This window comes from Sardina pilchardus, chromosome 11 (assembly GCF_963854185.1).
Source record: "Sardina pilchardus chromosome 11, fSarPil1.1, whole genome shotgun sequence".
Lineage (NCBI taxonomy): Eukaryota > Metazoa > Chordata > Actinopteri > Clupeiformes > Clupeidae > Sardina > Sardina pilchardus.
This window is the reverse complement of record NC_085004.1, coordinates 20,052,157-20,073,013: the sequence shown is the minus strand read 5'-3', so window position 1 is coordinate 20,073,013 and position 20,857 is coordinate 20,052,157. Positions and strand designations below refer to the sequence as shown.

The 20,857-nt window shown below is 40.1% G+C and overlaps 3 protein-coding genes across 4 annotated transcripts; 2 read left to right on the top strand and 1 right to left on the bottom strand.

Annotated features, from left to right (window-relative positions):
• Positions 1 to 197: 197 nt before the first annotated feature.
• Positions 198 to 3,957, top strand: LOC134096219 (low choriolytic enzyme-like). The gene is made up of 8 exons (XM_062549971.1): positions 198 to 326; positions 680 to 716; positions 1,146 to 1,211; positions 1,430 to 1,588; positions 1,965 to 2,091; positions 2,568 to 2,746; positions 2,925 to 3,000; positions 3,352 to 3,957. The coding sequence occupies exons 1-8, from the start codon at positions 252 to 254 to the stop codon at positions 3,554 to 3,556; spliced, it is 924 nt and encodes a 307-aa protein (XP_062405955.1). The 5' UTR covers positions 198 to 251; the 3' UTR covers positions 3,557 to 3,957.
• Positions 3,958 to 8,006: 4,049 nt separating this feature from the next.
• On the bottom strand, positions 8,007 to 14,284 carry LOC134095266 (low choriolytic enzyme-like). Its single transcript, XM_062548717.1, has 9 exons — positions 14,210 to 14,284; positions 12,936 to 12,939; positions 12,633 to 12,692; positions 9,606 to 9,758; positions 9,389 to 9,506; positions 8,987 to 9,165; positions 8,760 to 8,841; positions 8,312 to 8,436; positions 8,007 to 8,101 (listed from the first exon to the last, which is right to left on the bottom strand). Coding segments are annotated over exons 1-9 (798 nt in total). The 3' UTR covers positions 8,007 to 8,099.
• Positions 14,285 to 16,954: 2,670 nt separating this feature from the next.
• LOC134096224 (low choriolytic enzyme-like) lies at positions 16,955 to 19,374 on the top strand. Of its 2 annotated transcripts, XM_062549978.1 has the most exons (8): positions 16,955 to 17,014; positions 17,336 to 17,395; positions 17,597 to 17,749; positions 17,849 to 17,966; positions 18,167 to 18,345; positions 18,491 to 18,572; positions 18,912 to 19,036; positions 19,253 to 19,374. In XM_062549978.1, coding segments are annotated over exons 1-8 (735 nt in total). In that variant the 5' UTR covers positions 16,955 to 16,998; the 3' UTR covers positions 19,255 to 19,374. The 2 variants fall into 2 exon arrangements, with proteins under 2 accessions (XP_062405962.1, XP_062405961.1); XM_062549977.1 differs by lacking the exon at positions 19,253 to 19,374 and having other exon boundaries at positions 18,912 to 19,044.
• Positions 19,375 to 20,857: the final 1,483 nt, after the last annotated feature.

The following is a 20,857-nucleotide window of genomic DNA, read 5'->3' as shown; positions in this document are numbered from 1 at the left end:
TTGAACCATAAGGACGATTGTACAGTTTCACTAAGTGAAAGGCACGAGAGAAAGTAAGAGGGGCAAATAGTAAACTAGAAAGATATAGCAAGCGATAAATTGAAATAAAGCAACATTGCCCTCAGTCATTTCTTAGCTGCCCTGGTTTGCCACACTGTCTTCTTGAGAAACTGTGCTTCTGCTTTCTTCAGCCATATAAGCCTGAGTTCATCAGGTGAAAGGTGATTGAAACGGTTTACTGTGGACTGGTCATGGACAACTTTGCTGTCATTCTGCTTGTCCTTCTCCTGGGGACGCTGAACACAGTCCAGTGTCAGTATGAAGAGGTAAGGGGCCTATCCTGATGTACAGTATCTACAGTATAGAGCAGGGAAAAGCCAGTGACCTCAGAGAGGAGCAAATCTGAACCTGAAGGAAGTCATGAGTCAGAAGAATGGTCCAGTCCTGTTTCAGCGTCAGGTGTTCCCTCGACTGCTGGAAGCTGTCAGGAGGACACTGGGACTCATTTCATTTCATCGAGAGCAACAGCCTCATTTCATGACATCGGTTTTTTTTTTTATCAAACAATTCAAAACAGTGAAATTCATCATTTCCTTTGAGAATATCCTGAAGTGTTTTGTTTTAGAATAAGATGCATTCATATGTACTGTGCATCATCTAATGGCTTTTGACATTTCAGACAAAATCAGAGGATTTTGAAGGGAGTAGCCCATCTGGTGAGTTGTTTTCTCTTAATGTCACATCTTTTACATTATGGGCTAATTCATTAAATTATCATTTAAGAAGACAAAGTCATTGAGGAAATGATTTTCTAAAAAAAATCATGTCATTTCTATTTTGAATGAATGAAGGACGAACTTGAAATCACAGATTCTTTAGCCTTATGGCCTTGCACTGAATAATTTGAGCCTAATATAGTATTGGGTAATTAATAAAAGTAGCCTACATTACAATTATTCCAGGAGAGTTGGTTAAAAACATGCAGATACATTTGACAAGTTGAAAAACAACTGACAGAGACTATCACTGTGTTACTTAAGGCTAAAATCTTCATTTAAAAGCATAATGTGAAGTTGTGTTGGTACGTTAATGTTAATGTAGTGTAATGTAATGTGTTATTCTTTTATTTATGTGTCATGATTTAGACGATATCCCTGAGGAAGAGAAGTACACTGTGTCTGCTCTGATTGAAAGGGCCAACAAGAATGTAGGTAAGGAACTGTTGGGAACCTCAGTCATGATTATCAAGGTAAAATTACCCCCCCCCCCCCCCCCCCCCATACATAAAAGTTACAGGGGATTGAGTAGGAGATGGAAAGAAATTGACAAGCATGAATCTTTTTTTGCTGAGAGAATGTGCAGGACTCCACAGCGGTCGTATTTTGTACCTCTTTGCGGTACATCTAGTTTCACCCACTTGTTGTTCCAGGGCAAGAGTTGGATGATCCAGAGATCATAGAGGGTGATATTGCAGTGGACACAAGGCTCAGGAATGCTGACCCCTGTACGTCACGCAGTAGTGGCAGCTGTAAATGGCGTCTCAAGAATGGCATTGTCCGTGTGCCATACATCATCTCTAGCCAGTACAGTAAGGGTCATCTTTTATTGCATACTTTTCAACCAGTGCAGTTACATATGCACCAAGTTGATCTTAGTTACTGTAGTTGCTTTGTCCATTTTGAAATCAAATTTGAATCTATACCTCTTTAACATTGAGTTAAAGACTAGTGTGTTTTTAGCTTTAAAGCTTGTATTCAGTCCTAGTGTGTACTGTACATGCTTTGGGACCTGACACCATACTGTACGTGTGTGCACGTTATGTGTGTACTACTGTACATACAGTCCACAATTCTGATGACAAACATCATCATTGTCCAAAACAACTGTAATCTATTTGAATAATCTATTTTGTATTTTCGAAAGCTTGGTATAGATCTGTTTTTTTTAACCATTCTTCTCTACAGCCCCCCTTGAGAGGGCCACTATTCTCTGGGTCATGGACTCTTTTGCAAGGAACAGCTGTATTCGCTTCGTCCCATACCCCCCACGACCCAAGAGCCTGGACCACTTGTATATCAAGTCAAGCACAGGGTACCATTACTAATAACACATAGAACAATTCTAGAACAATAATTCACTTTAAATTTTCAATTAGAGTGTAACTCTGTAGTACATTTTCTTCACTGTAGTAAAAAAAAATCATTCATTTTCACCGGAGTTGCACTTTAAGTTATTTGTGACATTGGCCAAGGAATAACTCGTTTAATTCCTGTAATTTGTTATGAAATAGTTTTCACTTGTTACAGTATGTACATTACAGTAGACATAAAAAATGTCATAAAGAAAGTATCATCAAGCAATCCTCAAACATTTTACATTTAAGAGGGGGGAAACACATGTATGTTGCAATGCACTGAAACACATATAACAATGCCTTGTACTGGCAAAACATTTTGATGCAATTTGATTATGAAATTTATTTATTTAAAAAAAAAAATGTATCAGTCGAGAGAATGGGCAGCTATTTCCCACTGATGGTCATGTTTGAACCTCTGGCTGTGCTGCAGGTGTTGGTCCTATGTGGGGCGTAGAGGTAGGCGGCAGATCGTGTCCCTGTCTCGACAAGGATGTCTGCACTTTAATGTGATCCAGCATCAGCTTCTGCACGTCCTGGGCTTCCACCATGAGCTGTCACGCAGTGACCGTGACATGCATGTCCGTATTCTCTATGAAAACCTCAGAGGAGGTGAGCAGGACCTGTGGCATGAAGTAATCTGCTTCCTCCAATTCAGCGGAAAACATTTTCTTTATCCATTTCTCATATTTTCAACCTAATGCTATAAAATAATTTACATTCTGAGAAGCCCTTTTGACTCTGAAAATATGACTTGATTTTGTTATCATATTACTACGATTTCATTCAGGAGGCCACTTCAAAAAGATTAAGACCAATAACCTGGGCACACCCTATGACTATGGTTCAGTCATGCAACACTCAAGGTCAGTTCTGAGTTCCACACACCTTGTCCAACACCAACACTGGCACATGGATATATGACAGCTGATTCTCCCTCACTCACTTTCTCTCACTCACTCACTCACTCACTCACTCTCCCTCTCTCTCTCTCTCTCTCTCTCTCTCTCTAGTTCTCTCAGAACACGATTGCTCCTTGATTCCATGTTCTGACAGAGCAACAGTAGCAATGCACACACACACACACACACACACACACACACAGAGAGAGAGAGAGAAAGAAATGTAGGCTTTGTGTTGGTCATGCTGATTTTAAAAAGTTGTGAAATTAAACATCACAGTAAACTCTTGAAATCAGAATACTCTCTTCTTTTCAGGTATGCCTTCTCCCGCAATGGGAAACCCACCATTGTCCCCATCCCTGACACCAATGTACCGATTGGGAAAGCCACCCACATGAGCCACTGGGATATTATCCGAATCCAACGCCTCTATGGATGTGTGGTACGCCCAAAAGAAAGGAGGATTTTCCAGCTCAATGAGTTCATTTCACCAGGCGGACATCCTGGGTTCAGAAAGTAAAAGTCCTGATCCAGCTCGTCCTAACTAGCAGCCAGGTAGATCAGATAATTAGTGATACCATACCACCTATGTTAAGTGCACAGGTAGAAATAATATAAGGCAGGACTTTTACTTTCTGGACCTGGGATGTCCACGGATGTCCTTCTAGAGGTCCATGTAGAGCCGCACTATACCGTGCCGTGTAGAGTCGGACTAGTTTGCCAGTGGAAAAGGGACATAAGTGTCCATGTATCCGACCCCACTGATGCTATGTTAATGATAGCTTAGTTAGCAGGGTGTTCCTGAATCATCCTGTTTCTGTCTTTCCTCTGGACTATGCTGATCTAGAAAAAGTTGATTTACTCAGTGGTGATGTCTTGTGAAATAGGCTAATTACAAAAATAAATGCTGTTTGAATAAATAATTTCTCTGTGTGTGTTTCTGACTGGAATCTACTGGACAGAAACAATGATTGTCATCACACAGCACTGTACAAAAACAAATAAGGAGATCTATTAGGCGATCTCCAACACATCCACAAACAAACTTTAGAATTTGAATATTTAGAATTTCAGCTTTTATTTGAAAGTCATGCCAAATAACTTATGTATTTTGAGTACTGTATTATGCACTTTCAGGATATGAGCCAGTGTTTTTTAATTTGCCAGTGTTTTTTTTAGAATAGGTAGGGCCCTGAATATCGCTTCAGGCCCCAACCCGAAAGAAGAAGAAGAAGCTTTTTCCAGCTCAAGCGCAAAAACAAATGTTGTTTGGGTGTCTGACTGGAGTCTCGTGTCGGGTGAAAATCTGAAAAAAGGAATAAATGTCTTTCGCTTCGCTATAGGCAGCATGCAGGCGGCATGCAGCTTCAGTGCACTCTGTTCTTCCTCTGGATGGAGATCCTCCAACTGCTAAGTAAGTAAGTAAAATGTATTTGTTTAGCATTTAAAACCAAAGTGCTTCACAATCAGTATATGAAAAAATAAATAAAAAAAACAACATACAAGAATAAATAGAAGGACAGAAGGACAAAAAACAAAAACAGAGACAAAAGACAATACAATACAATACAATACAAGGAGAATGATACCCTAACCAGGATCACATGCTGTAACACTCCCCACTGCCTTACCTAATCCTCTCCGACCTGTCTGTCAGCTCACAGCTACAGTATGATGGCCATGAGTCTATACACATTCCTCTCTGCTACTCATACACCAGGTACACTGTCCACACAACACACAGGGGGTTTCCTGTGCTAACACAAGCATGGTATATCACACAAAAGCACACAGCCTAGGAGTGGATGAGGACAACTTGAGATCAGTAAATAGCAGATAGCTCTTCATCTGTAGACCAAACCAATGTCAAGAGTCAAGAGTTTTCAGAACACTTGGAGATGTGTATATTTATAAATATGAAATGTTATTTTGCTTTGACTTTTGGTGTGGCTTGAAGGAACACTTCACCGTTTTTTCATATTAAACTATGTTATTCCCTTAATTAAGACTCACTGGCTCTGGCGCGCGGCGCAACTTGATAGCACTTACATGTAGCTAGCCCAATGCATTCATTAGGATCCAAACAGAGATGAAGTTAGAAGTGAACATCTCCATGTTTTCCCTATTAAAATACAGTTACACGAGTAGTCACACAACCAAGTATGGTGAGACAAAATAAAACGTGGTGCATTTCTAAGCAGGTAAAAGGAATAACTATATTGTGTGGCGGAATAACATTGGGAGCACTTAGACTCGCGCAGTAATATCCTCACTCCAAAGTGAAACTGAAAGTGCAAGAGTGAGGATATTACTGCGCCACAAAATAAAGTTATCCCTCTTACATGCTTAGAAATGCACCACGTTTTATTTTGTCTCACCATACTTGGTCGTGTGTTTACTCGTGTAACTCTATTTTAATAGGGAAAACATGGAGGTGTTCTCAAAGTGCTATCAAAGTTGCGCCGCGCGCCAAAGCCAGTGACTGCACGCATTGAAACGTGAGAGGTATGTAACTCGTCTTAATTAAGGGAATAACATAGTTTAATATGAAAAAACGCTGAAGTGTTCCTTTAACACCACAAAAAGTTGAGAACCTCTGGTGTGTAAATCAGTACATTTCTGATAGTTTGCAAGATTAACAAGGAGCAAGATGATCAAACTCATTTGGAAGTCATTTAAATCTGAATGGCAGGCCTACCATTTTTATATACTGCATAAAAAAACCCTACATCTTCTATCAGTTATTTGTTATAGAAATAAATTATTGTTAAAAAGTCTGCTATTGGAGAGTCCTAAAACTGGCAAGTGATTTTTTTTTTCAATTACTGTATAATCATTGATATAATGCTTCTGTGATTATAGAAACTAAAGACACACTGACAATTGTTTGGGACAGCTTTAGGTCTTCCTTTGCCATACTCTCTTGATGTTTGTTACACATTACAACCGTCAGGTATTGCGAATTGTTGTTGTTGAAATCTACTTCTGCTTTTGTGGTAAAACCGTTCCCAAACGGTTTTATTTACTGTGTGTACATTTTGCCATTTATTCGAAATTGTTATGATAAATCATAATTTGCGGTGCCAAATGTAAATAATCTCTTACCACAATGCAGTTTCCCAACAAAAAAACTATGCAAAGTCATTACACATATAGGTTTTCACATGGTAATCATGGTAATGTACTCCTTGGAGAATATAACAGGGCTACATTTTGCAATGGATTAAGTAAGGTTCTTACATAGAGAGGCTGCAATGTTTGTCGCCATACAGACGGTTGTCTACTGCATTACTCCACATTTCACAAAACAATATTTGCACAGGTCTTCATGGTCACCCATCTCCTGAGTGGAAATGGAGGCATGTCATATGTCAAGGTTTCATGTTGTATTTAAACATGATAAAATACTGCTGTACAGAAGAAAACGTACAGGCCTATACAGTATACAAATTCAAGGACAGCTGCGCATGCCCAAGTACAGTATCACCTTTCCAGATTACAGTTTGCAGTTTCTCAGGGTGGCAGAGAAAGCTACAGTAACTCAGCTCACCTGCTTGACTCATTCACGTGGGGGGTGTCACGGTACAGTTTACTCTTGCCTCAATAAAACATATGTAGTTTACTCTGTATTCAAACCATATTAGCCCTATTTTTTCAACCTTCTTATTTATCAAATTGATGCTGTACTTTGGTTTTCAGGTACTGTATCTGTACGGTGCACTGTTAACATGGATGTTTTTTAACCTGTGTTTAAATGAATGTGTGTATTGTGTGAAGTTTCCTCACATAGGCGTCTGTCATGGCTGTGATCAAGTTGGCTGTGGGTCTGATGGCCCTTCTGCTGGTGTACTCTGCCTGGGCTGAGGAGGTCGAGGTGGGGGTCTGCCTCATTTCTTCTATTGATTCCTCAGTGCACTGAAAGGGGGAGAATACTTCAGGCATACTAAGGAGTTGTTCCATGCTTCATTTGCGCCTTACAATATGCCATTGAATGTGAACAGCCTGACACTGAAGAAGGGAGATAACCCGAAAAGTCTGTTCACAGGCAATAAAAAGTTAGACATATGACTAGGAGTGCTCTACTCTCGTTTGATTTAATTTATTCCTTTTGGGCACAAGCACCCAGTCATTAGCCTAATATTTTGTGAGTTGAGCGCGTTCTATGAATGAGATTTGAGATTTTGAGATTACCGAGATTTTCATGTATAATTAATGCATGAGTTAATGAATTAACTCATGATAATTCATAGCATTTAGTTAACATGAATTCATGTGGTATTACTTTTCTTTTTTCTCCATGGCAGTGACATCATTCCTCCATCATCTCCGACAAAAAGTCATCATGACCATGCTTAATCAATCATGATTCATGATGATGTGCTAACCGTATATGCTTAAGATGATGAGTTGTTTATGCATGAATTCATTAATGACAATCAGTGAATTCATGTTAAGTCATAATGATTCATGATATTGTGATATCCTGTTAAATGTTACCTTTTATCTGGAGTTGAGTTCACAAAATGGTTGTGTCCCTTTAAGGGGAACTGGGGGGGTGGAGTTACGTGTGTGTGCGTGTGTGTGTGTGTGTGTGTGTGTGTGTGTGTGGTGTGTGGTTCTGAGAGTGAAGTTGGACAGAGTTGTCGTTACGAGAGGTGCAGTGTTTGTGAATAGCACTATTATTAGCGTGAGTTGTGGCTAACAGCAACTCGTTTGTTATTTGATTCATAAATAAGAAGTGTCTGGAGTATTACAATATATTCAGGGATGAAGTAATGCATGATTCATGCATTAATTCATGCATGAATTCATGAGAATTCATGTAGCCTATACCCTTATCGTAAAGTGTTACCAAAAAGGACAATGAATTAGGCCTATTCAGCATTTTTTCATTCTGACTCTTTGAAGAAAAGAGAAACAAATGATGTATTTATCATGATATTCACAGCTTTATTTTAAAATAGGTTGAAGGGGAAATTAAATCCAGTGGATGATCCTCACTGTAGATCCAGGATTCATATCTGCCTTTAAACATCAAGTTCCCCGGGATTGTTGTCCTTAATTTCTATTAAACAGATCATTTAAACAATGAATGAAAAGAAATGGTCAAAATTGTAGACCTACCATTACAGAAAGAAACATAGCCTAGAAAAGTGAATAGGTATACCTTTAGTCTTTGAAAAAGCACTGAGAGAAGACGTTAGGAAACCTGACCCAGAGCTTTTGATCAGGAAAATAGACAGTAAATAGAATTTTCATGGATAGTTCTACTCACAGCACTTGTATAGCCTGTTGAGCCTGGCGAGATCATTCTGGCTCATCTGACCGGACTTGCCGATCTCGACGTTGTTGTTGGGAATGGGCACCATGGTGGGGCGGTTGTTCTTGGAGAAGGCGTACCTGGAATGACAGAAAATCTATGTCCATCTACAGTATTTGTGAAGAGGTGAGAAGTTCATAAAGGAATGAGGGTTGGTGGTAGCGGAGTGGTTAAGGAGACGGGTTAGCATGCAGTAGCCTAAGAAGTCGTGGTCTCAATTCCCGACTTCCACCGTTGTGCCTTTGAGAAAGGCACTTCACCCCAAATAATGTAATCCCTTCTTACATAATTGACAGGTGTAAATCACCTTGGATAAATAGTGTACAGTATGTTAAATGAATTCATATAAATGAATGAATCAGTGAAGATGTGTTGGGACACCAGTATGCATTGTGTTACTGACTTGCTGTACTGCATGACAGAGTTGTAGTCATAGGGAGTTCCCTGGTTGAGGGTGGCCTTCTTGTTGAAATTGTGCTTCATGTCTGTATGAAATAAATAGTTATGAACATTATTTCTGCTGCTTACATTTTCAAAAGGCGCTACCTGCCTCTATGATAATCAAGTACTCATACCCACATTACAAATAGGCTTCCAAGGCTGAGTGAAATTAGCCATATGCTATCTCACCTTCAACGACATTGTCCCACATCACACGAATGTGGTTGTCACGGTCGTTGCGGGTCTGCTCGTGGTTGAAGCCCAGGGCATGGAGCAGCTCGTGCTGGACGGTGTTGTGGTACAGACAACCTCTACGGCTCAGGGACACAACCTGCTGACCACCGGTGCGGCCAATGTAGGAGTAGCATCTGGAACAAAGGGAAGGACATCAGACCATCAGGCCATCAGACCACTATTACTATGTTATGCCAACATCAATGCAATCCTCGCAGAATGCATAGACTATTTACAGAAATTATTGTCCTTGCACATTAAACAGAAACAGACCTTCCAGATAGAAACTGAGTCATATTCTACCCATGTAACCATTCCTAGCTGCTAAAGTGATATCCATGATATCCTCATTCTCACCCATTCTTGGAGTAGATGCCAATGAAGTCCCTCTCAGATCGGCGGGGCTTGAAGCGGATGCAGGAAGAAGCGGCGAAGGAGTCCAGACCACGCTGGATGATGGACTTCTCACGGGAAGCTGTGAAGAAATGGACATTGCCGGAATCAGAGGAATTTAGGTTTAGATTAAGATTGAGCTAATGGTCAGTCCTATGAAGGTTTTTGAAAGGTCACTCACAGAAGTCGTTGCTGATGAAGAAGGGCACGTAGACCTTTCCATCGTTGGACTTGGGCCACATGCAGCCGCGGGAGGTGCAGGGGTCAGCGTTCCTGTCATTCTCGTTGTCCAAGGCGATGTCATCCAGCAGCTCAGGCTCATCAGCATCACGTGCTGGTGAAAAATAATTGATGAATACGTCGCTAAACTGCTCATGGTAATTGATAGACCTGTCCAATAATATCAGGGCTAAGCACATTTGATACTATACTGCAAAAATTAAAGGCAGAGACTATTTGCACCCGGGTGTAAATAATGAACATTATTATTTACACCCGGGTGCAAATAATCAACATTACTATTTACATCCGGGTGTAAATAGTGTAATAATCAACATTACTATTTACACCCGGGTGTAAATAGTGTAATAATCGACAATACTATTTACACCCGATGTCTAACATCCATGTTCTCTGTCAATAGGCCTGTGTATTTACCAGCTCTACAGTAGGCTAGGCCTAATTTAGTTTTGAACAGTTTTTAGCTGTTTTGACATACTGGGTTACTTGGAAGTGATTATACAAATATTAGGCTAATGCGTGGTCATGTGGTAGCTTCATCAAAGACAAGCTACTTTAAAGAGTTGTTTTCTGAGTTGTCTTCCAGGCAGCGCTGCCACTGTTGACTTAAAAGCACTTAATCCTACTCCTAACCTTAACCCTAACCTTAACCTAACCTTAACCTAACCTTAACCCTAACCTTAACCTAACCTTAACCCTAACCTTAACCCATGCAAATAATCACTCCGTTTAATTTTCGGAGTGATTATTTGCACCCGGGTGTAAATAGTGGAATGGAGGCATTTTCTTATTTGCACCCAAACCTGAAATGCGTGCTATCCAACATAGCGGGACCATCTCGGCAGGAGATGGCCTACCTAAATCTAACAAGTTAGGATTATTAAAACTATATTTGAGATGGGAAAGTGGTGCTAAATTTCCACAAACTTCATTCAGTGAACGGGTAAAGCCGTCCGTTTGCAAGCAAAATCAAGAAATACGATCTTTTTACCTAGCAACCCCAACAAGTGAGTCAATAATTAGTATTCTCTCATTCTTCTTCAACAGGGTGTAGTCCAGCGGAGAAATGATCGGGTCACTATGCTCGAGGTGTTGGGTTCGAATCTCAGATAAAATGTTTTTTTTTTGCCTGCCAAAGTACGCACGATGACTTCTTTTTTCTTAGATGACGTTACCTCGCGGCAAATAAGAGTTTGTGCTTTTTGAACCTTAAGTTAAGTAGAAGTAGGCTTCAGTAGTTAGTAGAAAGGTTGTGTTTTGACTTTGAGCCCCCAACGCTGCCTGGAAGGCGCTTAGGCATGGGCAGGGGCGTCACTAGGTGTACCAAAGATCCGGGGCTGTAGCCTGCCTTTTTTTTTTCTCTCTCTCTCTCTCTCTCTCCTTACGGGGGTCCGGGGGTTTTTCCCCCGGGAAATTTTGAAAATTGGGGCGTTAAAGATGGCGTTTCAACGTTGTTTGAGAAGGAAAGGAAGGAAATTCGTTGGGGTCCTCCTCATCACATTTTAATAACAAATAAAGCTTTCCCTCACAAGACCTATGGCTAGCCTAGGCTACTGGTTCTAACAGAGACCTCACACCCAAACATTTTTTTCTGCCCGTGACATGATGAATGAATGCATAATTTCCAGGTGCCACTCTAATCGCGGTAAATGGATTAATCCAACACAACTCCTCGTCCAATTTTCAGTTTGCATGGAAATCATTGGTATATTTGCCTAGGAGATCTACGTGCGGCCAGCCTGGCTCTTCCACTCGTTTTGTGGTAACTAGCAGTGTTTACTACTGTTGTTGTAGGCTATACTACGTGTTTACTACTGTTGACTGCTGTACTAGTAAACTTATTGGAACAAGTTCATGGAAAACGAATGCTTGTACAGAACGTTTCGATAATCTATCCAATAGAGCCGTTAGGTAACGTACGTGAGTAAGTTATCTCTTTGTTATCCAAATGAACGGTTTTAAAGTTAGCGAGTTACAGAGGCTGGCAGTCAGCCCGACAGAGGGGGGAAGCATGGAACACTGATGTCGCATTTGCAACAATTTATTCCGACTCCATATGGAACGTCAGCGAACAAGAGTAACAATATTGCAGTTGTGCCTGTGTTTCTGGCTCTCAGGCAAAGTTGTGACTTCTTAGCCTAGAAATCTAGACGCCACTAGCGGCAATCACGTCAGGCTAGGGCTGCTGACCGTGGCATTCAATTCGAACCTTATAAAAAAAAAACCTCTGTGGCGATTTTCATCATTTTGTAAGGCACGGAGATCCGGGGCTATCCCCAATACATCCGGGGCTATAGCCCCGAATGCCCAGGTCTAACAACGCCCCTGGGCATGGGTTAAGGTTAGGGTTAAGGTTAGGTTAAGGTTAGGGTTAAGGTTAGGTTAAGGTTAGGTTAAGGTTAGGGTTAAGGTTAGGAGTAGGATTAAGTGCTTTTAAGTCAACAGTGGCAGCGCTGCCTGGAAGACAACTCAGAAAACAACTCTTTAAAGTAGCTTGTCTTTGATGAAGCTACCACATGACCACGCATTAGCCTAATATTTGTATAATCACTTCCAAGTAACCCAGTATGTCAAAACAGCTAAAAACGGTTCAAAACTAAATTAGGCCTAGCCTACTGTAGAGCTGGTAAATACACAGGCCTATTGACAGAGAACATGGATGTTAGACATTGGGTGTAAATAGTATTGTCGATTATTACACTATTTACACCCGGGTGTAAATAGTAATGTTGATTATTACACTATTTACACCCGGGTGTAAATAGTAATGTTGATTATTTGCACCCGGGTGTAAATAGTAATGTTCATTATTTACACCCGGGTGCAAATAGTCTCTGCCAAAATTAAAACATGTATGGTGTATAACAGGCTTGTACAAAATTCTGAATTTTAGAATTGGCCTCCATTCAAACTTTAAGTTATTCATACTTGTATGAATTGGATGTAAAGTGTTTTTGATTTCCCTTACTTATACCAGTGTTGGCTCTGGCAAGAATCTCAGATACAGGAAGAATCTCCTCGGAGACCTCTGAAGAAATCAAGCAATGGACAGTGAGCACAGAAAAAAAATACATTAGAGATCTGGTAAGGGACAGCATGTTTTCTTTCCTCTTTGTAAAATAAGCAGTCTACAAAGGATACCATGGCCTTTGGAAAAACAATTCAGCTAGAAAATCATGATATCTGTGTCTCTGCCACAAAGTTTTCAACATGTTCCTACATTTTTTCATTGTAAACCACACAATTTCAAACATCAAAAAAGATCACTTACCAGTCTTGAAACGCATTTTATGAGGAAAGAAAGAGAACACAACATCAGGTATTGCAGTAAAGTGAGAGTTGCAAAAAAAGGATGTACTGTAGTCATTCAAAAATGTATTTTACATTTAGCACAGTATTACTGCCTGTCTGGGCTCATTAAAGTTGCTATGTGGTTTCTTTATACAGTAGTTAAACATCCAAAAATGACCTATAGAAATCAAAGAAACAATTGTTTGCTATAATGTCAAAATCACTTAAGCCATGGAGGTTAGCATGCAAACCCAAGAGAACTGGCTCTGTTGTAATACCCAATTCCACCACATGTGACTGTTGTACTAAATATAATGCAAGAATGTTGTGTGGCCGCATTCAAGGCAACTTAAAGGGATATTCCGCCATTTTTGGAAATACGCTCATTTTCCACCTCCCCTCGAGCAAAACAATCGATATTTACCTTGTTCCCGTTCATCCAGCCATTCTGTGAGTCTGGCGATACAACTTTTAGCTTCAGCCTAGCATAGATCACTGAATCGGATTAGACCATTAGCTTCTCGCCTGCTAGCTTCATGTTTAAAAGTGACTAAGATTTCTGATAATTTTCCCATTTAAAACATGTCTCCTCTCAAGTTAGAAAGTGCAATAAGACCAACTGAAAATGAAACCTGGCGTTTTTCTAGGCTGATTTGACATGGAACTACACTCTCATCTGGCGTAATAATCAAGGCAACTTGCAAACGTACCATAGGCGCAGTGATATCGTACGCAGCATCTGAAAATAGTCCCCATAGACATCAAGCAGTAGTAGTGCCAGTAGCTGCAAGTTGCCTTGATTATTACGCCAGATGAGAATGTAGTTCCATGTCAAATCAGCCTAGAAAAACGGCAGGGTTCATTTTCAGTTGGTCTTATTGCACTTTCTAACTTGAGAGGACACACGTTTTAAATGGGAAAATTACCAGAAATATTAGTCACTTTTAAACATGAAGCTAGCAGGCGAGAAGCTAATGGTCTAATGCGATTCAGTGATCTATGCTAGGCTGAAGCTAAAAGTTGTATCGCCAGACTCACAGAATGGCTGGATGAACGGGAACAAGGTAAATATCGATTGTTTTGCTCGAGGGAAGGTGGAAAATGAGCGTATTTCCACAAATGGCGGAATATCCCTTTAAAGTAAAGAATTCCACATGGCTTCTTTAGCATTTAATCTTGTTTTGGTGGGTCTAAGCGAGGTGATCTCTCTTTCTCCCTTTCCACACACTAAGGAGGTAATGGCCTAACCCTCACCTCAACCTCCTCAGCCCAAGCAAAGGACACCAGCAGCAGGGCCAGCAGACCCACAGCAAACTTGAACACAGCCATGACAGACACCTGAGGGAAAACATCACAATTGTTAAACTTTAAACAGTAGTTTGAAAATAATAGTAATGATGAAAAGAACTGTGGAATATTCAGACTATTCTTGACAGTCTTATACATTTTATGATTTGTTTCATAACACTGACAATAGTTTCATATAAGTGCATTAACATTGAGAATTTCAAATGTCATCTGCTAAGTTTAGAATACAGAATAAACACCATTCAATTTGTTGAGAAAAGTGTACACTGTACCTTGACTTCTCACAAGTGATGAGTGAAATGCATGAGCTGAGGTTCAGCTTTTATAGGCTTGTTGGCTGCCCCAACCCTGGGAAATTTGTTCAACGTTATCAGAAAAAGGGATGCAAGGGCTCACCCAACTGTCCTTGAGATAGGCTACTGTATATGTCTGTTTTCCACGGTACAGCATTATTTTGTCATATTTAGATAAGCACTTACAGTAACGTTTCTAGCTATAGTCCCCTTTTCTTTTTCTCAGGGGTTGGGTAATGGAAAATTCCCAAGATATTGTTGAAATAATATGGTAAAGTAGTGTTGTAAACAGCAAATATTGGTTACCGCTTTATGATAAGGTATCCTTTATCAGCAAACCATTTATAATCTATTAATAAATGGTTAGTTATACAGTATAACTAGCTGTTAGATAACATACTATAGCAAAACTATTCTGATTATGGTGGGACTGAAGGATGACATTTTTTTAAAAAAAATAGAAACATTTATTTTCTATATGAAGTAATATGCAACTTATGATTTAGTGACTTGGTGAATTTATGGGAATGGATATAAAAAATAAACATGGCTTTCCACATGGTATATAACCGATGACAGACAGCCCAGATTGGCTAATTTTCAACCATCGTCTTTTGAGAACCATCAATTGTATAATTTACAAAAGCACAGAGAACAAAACCACAAAACAAAGAAACAAACGCAAAACACATAAGGAGACAACAGCAACACAGGACAGGCATCACTCATGGAGATAAACAGAACAAAAAAACAAACACAAGGAAGAGCGAATGAAGAGACGTTCACACAACTTCACAGATATAACATAAAACATCAACAGACACAGCACACAGCAACGGGTAGCATACATGGTGTGACATGCAGTAGTACAGATATTGTGTTTGGCTCAAGGTCATCGTGCAAAGGACCTATAGGGTGAAATGACATCCCTTTAACGCTTCATTACTCAGTTTGTCCTCCCAATTGGAATTGAAGTCACCCATTACGATAATCTCCGTCCCTGAGGTGCTGTAATGTCTGTCTGGGCTGTCTGTCTTCGGTTATATACCATGTGGAATGCCATGGGGTTTTTTTTATATCCATTCCCATCAATTCACCAAATCACTAAATCATCACTAAGTTGCATATTACTTCATTTAGAAAATAAATGTTTCTATTTAAAAAACATGGCATCCATTCAGTCCCACCTTAATCAGAACAGTTTTGCCGTAGTTGCTATGGTATGTTATCTAACAGATCCTGAACTAACCATTTATTAATAGATTATAAATGGTTTGCTGATAAAGGATACCTTATCATAAAGCGGTAACCAATATTTGCTGTTTACAACACTACTTTACCATAATTATTTCGACAATATCTTGGGAATTTTCCATTTCCCATTACCCATCCCCTGAGAAAAAGAAAAGGGGATTATAGCTAGAAACGTTACTGTAAGTGCTTATCTAAATATGACAAAATACTGCTGTACCGTGGAAAACAGACATATACAGTAGTCTATACAGTCTCAAGGACAGTTTGGTGAGCCCTTGCATCCCTTTTTCTGATAACGTTGAACAAATTTCCCAGGGTTGGGGCAGCCAACATAAAAGCTGAACCTCAGCTCATGCATTTCACTCATCACTTGTGAGAAGTCAAGGTACAGTGTACACTTTTCTCAACAAATTGAATGGTGTTTATTCTGTATTCTACACTTAGCAGATGACATTTGAAATTCTTAACGTTAATGCACTTCAAACTATTGTCAGTGTTATGAAACAAATCATAACATTTATAAGACTGTCAAGAATAGTCTACTTAATTGAATATTCAACAGTTCTTTTCATCATTACTATTATTTTCAAACAACTGTTTAAAGTTTAACAATTGTGATGTTTTCCCTCAGGTGTCTGTCATGGCTGTGTTCAAGTTTGCTGTGGGTCTGCTGGCCCTGCTGCTGGTGTCCTTTGCTTGGGCTGAGGAGGTCGAGGTGAGGGTTAGGCCATTAATTACCTCCTTAGTGTGTGGAAAGGGAGAAAGAGAGATCACCTTGCTTAGACCCAAAATGCTAAAGAAGCCATGTGAAATTCTGTACTTGAAGTTGTGTTTAATGCAGCCACACAACATTCTAGCATTATATTTAGTACAACAGTCAGATGTGGTGGAATTGGGTATTACAAAAGAGCCAGTTCTCTTGGGTTTGCATGCTAACCGTCATGGCTGTCTGCACAAGAGCTTAAGTGATTTTGACATTATAGCAAACAATTGTTTCTTTGATTTCTATAAGTCATTTTTGGATGTTTAACTACTGTATAAAGAAACCACATAGCAACTTTAATGAGCCCAGACAGGCAGTAATACTGTGCTAAATATAAAATACATTTTTGAATGACTACATCCTTTTTTTGCAACTCTCACTTTACTGCAATACCTGATGTTGTGTTCTCTTTCTTTCCTCATCAAATGCGTTTCAAGACTGGTAAGTGATCTTTTTTGATGTTTGAAATTGTGTGGTTTACAATGAAAAAATGTCTGAACCAAATGTTGAAAATGTGTGTATATAGATAGAGCTGTATTGTCTTCATGGGGGTAATTGGGTTTGCAACACAATAACAAGGCTCTTTGTCTTTGTGGCAGAGACACAGATATCATGATTGTCTAGCTGAATTGTTGTTCCAAAGGCCATGGTATCCTGTGTAGACTGCTTATTTTACAAAGAGGAAAGAAAACATGCTGCCCCTTACCATCTCTCTAATGTATTTTTTTTCTGTGCTCACTGTCCATTGCTTGATTTCTTCAGAGGTCTCCGAGGAGATTCTTCCTGTATCTGAGATTCTTGCCAGAGCCAACACTGGTATAAGTAAGGGAAATCAAAAACACTACATCCAATTCATACAACTGGTGGCCAATTCTAAAATTCGGAATTTTGCACCAGCCTGTTATCCACCATACATGTTTTAATTTTTGCAGTATTAAATGTGCTTAGCCCTGATATTATTGGACAGGTTTATCAATTACCATGAGCAGTTTAGCGACGTATTCATCAATTATTTTTCACCAGCACGTGATGCTGATGAGCCTGAGCTGCTGGATGACATCGCCGTGGACAACGAGAATGACAGGAACGCTGACCCCTGCACCTCCCGCGGCTGCATGTGGCCCAAGTCCAACGATGGAAAGGTCTACGTGCCCTTCTTCATCAGCAACGACTTCTGTGAGTGACCTTTCAAAAACCTTCATAGGACTGACCATTAGCTCAATCTTAATCTAAACCTAAATTCCTCTGATTCCGGCAATGTCCATTTCTTCACAGCTTCCCGTGAGAAGTCCATCATCCAGCGTGGTCTGGACTCCTTCGCCGCTTCTTCCTGCATCCGCTTCAAGCCCCGCCGATCTGAGAGGGACTTCATTGGCATCTACTCCAAGAATGGGTGAGAATGAGAACACGGATATAGCAGCTAGGCTTGGTTAGATGGATAGAATATGACTCAATTTCTATCTGGAAGGTTTCTGTTTCTGTTTAATGTGCAAGGACAATCATTTCTGTAAATAGTCTATGCATTCTGCGAGGATTGCATTGATGTTGTAACATAGTAATAGCTTTGGTCTGATGTCCTTCCCTTTGCTCCAGATGCTACTCCTACATTGGCCGCACCGGTGGTCAGCAGGTTGTGTCCCTGAGCCGTAGAGGTTGTCTGTACCACAACACCGTCCAGCACGAGCTGCTCCATGCCCTGGGCTTCAACCACGAGCAGACCCGCAACGACCGTGACAACCACATTCGTGTGATGTGGGACAATGTTGTTGAAGGTGAGATAGCATATGGCTAAGGTCACTCAGCCTCTGAAGCCTATTTGTAATGTGGGTATGAGTATTTGATTATCATAGAGGCAGGTAGCGCCTTTTGAAAACGTAAGCAGCAGAAATAATGTTCATAACTGTTTATTTCATACAGACATGAAGCACAATTTCAACAAGAAGGCCACCCTCAACCAGGGAACTCCCTATGACTACAACTCTGTCATGCAGTACAGCAAGTCAGTGACACAATGCATACTGGTGTCCCAACACATCTTCACTGATTCATTCATTTATATGTGTAGTATTTATAGTGTATTTAACATACACTATTTATCCAAAGTGATTTACACGTGTCAATTATTCTTGAAGGGATTATGTTCCCAGAGCAATTTGGGGTGAAGTGCCTTTCTCAAAGGCACAACGATGGAGGCCGGGAATTGAGACCACAACTTCTTAGGCTACTGCATGCTAACCCGGCTCCTTAACCACTCCGCTACCACCAACCCTCATTCCTTTATGAACTTCTCACCTCTTCACAAATACTGTAGATGGACATAGATTTTCTGTCATTCCAGGTACGCCTTCTCCAAGAACAACCGCCCCACCATGGTGCCCATTCCCAACAACAACGTCGAGATCGGCAAGTCCGGTCAGATGAGCCAGAATGATCTCGCCAGGCTCAACAGGCTGTACAAGTGCTGTGAGTAGAACATGAAAATTCAATTTACTGTCTATTTTCCTGATCAAAAGCTGGGTCAGGTTTCCTAACGTCTTCTCTCAGTGCTTTTTCAAAGACTAAAGGTATACATTACTAAAGTTGTTCACTTGTCTAGGTTATGTTTCTTTCTGTAATGGTAGCTCTACAATTTTGACCATATCTTGTCAGTCATTGTTTTTTAAATGATCTGTTTCATAGAAATGAAGGACAACAATGCCGGGGAACCTGATGTTAAAAGGCTGATATGAATCATGGATCTACTGTGAGGATCATCCACTGGATTTACTTTCCCCTTCAACCTACTTGAAAATAAAGCTGTGAATATCATGATAAATACATAATTTGTTTCTCTTTTCTTCAAAGAGTCAGAATGAAATAATGCTGAATAATTCATTGTTTATTTTTTTTATTTAAGAATTCATTGTTTTGTCGACAAAACAACACAGCAGATGTCTGAAATTATATTTCTTAAGACATATTTCTATTATGATTAGTTTACAAACGCTTTTGCACACCTCTTTTGTGGGGACAGGTGCGTCAGAATAGGTTACCCAGTTATACTTGAAAGACAGAATCCCGCACACTGTCCATTATGCATGTAAGCATTTATTCAGTATTCACAACGTTTCGGTCATAGACCTTCAGGTAAATTCACCTGAGGAAGGTCTATGACCGAAACGTTGTGAATACTGAATAAATGTTTGCATGCGTAATGGACAGTGTGCGGGATTCTCTCTTTCAAGTTAAGACTATTATAAACTATAAACACACCACCTGACCTGAGTCTTTAGGCCTGTCAGATTTACTACAACATGGTGAGGAGGTCTATTAGCCATGTCATAGTCCACAGGCCTGGCTGCAGAATTGGACCCCGGCAAGCAGACTCAGATAAACCTTGGTTTAAAATGGGAAGTGTTTTTTTAAGAGGGCTTCTTATCACACAGCATGATAGTCACAAAAATCTAAATAAAAAGTAGTCAGGCGAGAAAGCCCCGTAGAGCACAGGCACTTGAATACAAGACGGTCTTGTAAAGATACAGTAAACCTGACATCACAAGCTTGTGGCTTTGCATGTTGGCAGAATAACTCCACTGAGGCTGATCCCTGGAGTGGAGTTCATATACTGTGACTGATTCAATCATTAGCCACAGATGTGCCAAAAGCTGAGAACACAGGAAAACCAGGGAGTGGATATCGGAGAATGTGATCTGTGCACAGAGCAGGGTAATAGGGAGCAGAGCCGAGGAATCCTGTTGGCTCAGGTACTGATTTGTTGTGTGACAGGCCATGTGAGATCTTATACAGTGCTTCTACTGTCTCGTTTTGTATTGAGTATTCCAATGTTTAAACACAATTCCAAACATACAGAACATGCATTACGTAGTAAGTATTATATTTGTATAGCGCTTTTCACAGATAAAATCACAAAGTGCTTTCCAGTGCATAATAAAATACATATAGAATAAAAAATGGCAGACATAAGATACCGCCAACAAAACAGGCCCCCAGGGTTAAAAACAGATAACCCTCAAACTTTAAAAGATAATGAATAAAGAAAGAAACTAGAAAAGCACTTAGAGAGCGCAGACCTCCGCCTCTATTGTTCTTCCTAGGTTGTCATACATTTGAACCTAAACTATTCAGATCGTCACCACGTGGCCATACCATGCCATTACACCCCTAAGCGAAACACATAAACGGCTCTGGAATCCCGACGGAATTACGGATCACTCCCAAAATGTAATCGTTTCTTCCTTGGGTCATGTCTGACATTCGCTGAAAATGTCATCAAAATCCATCCAT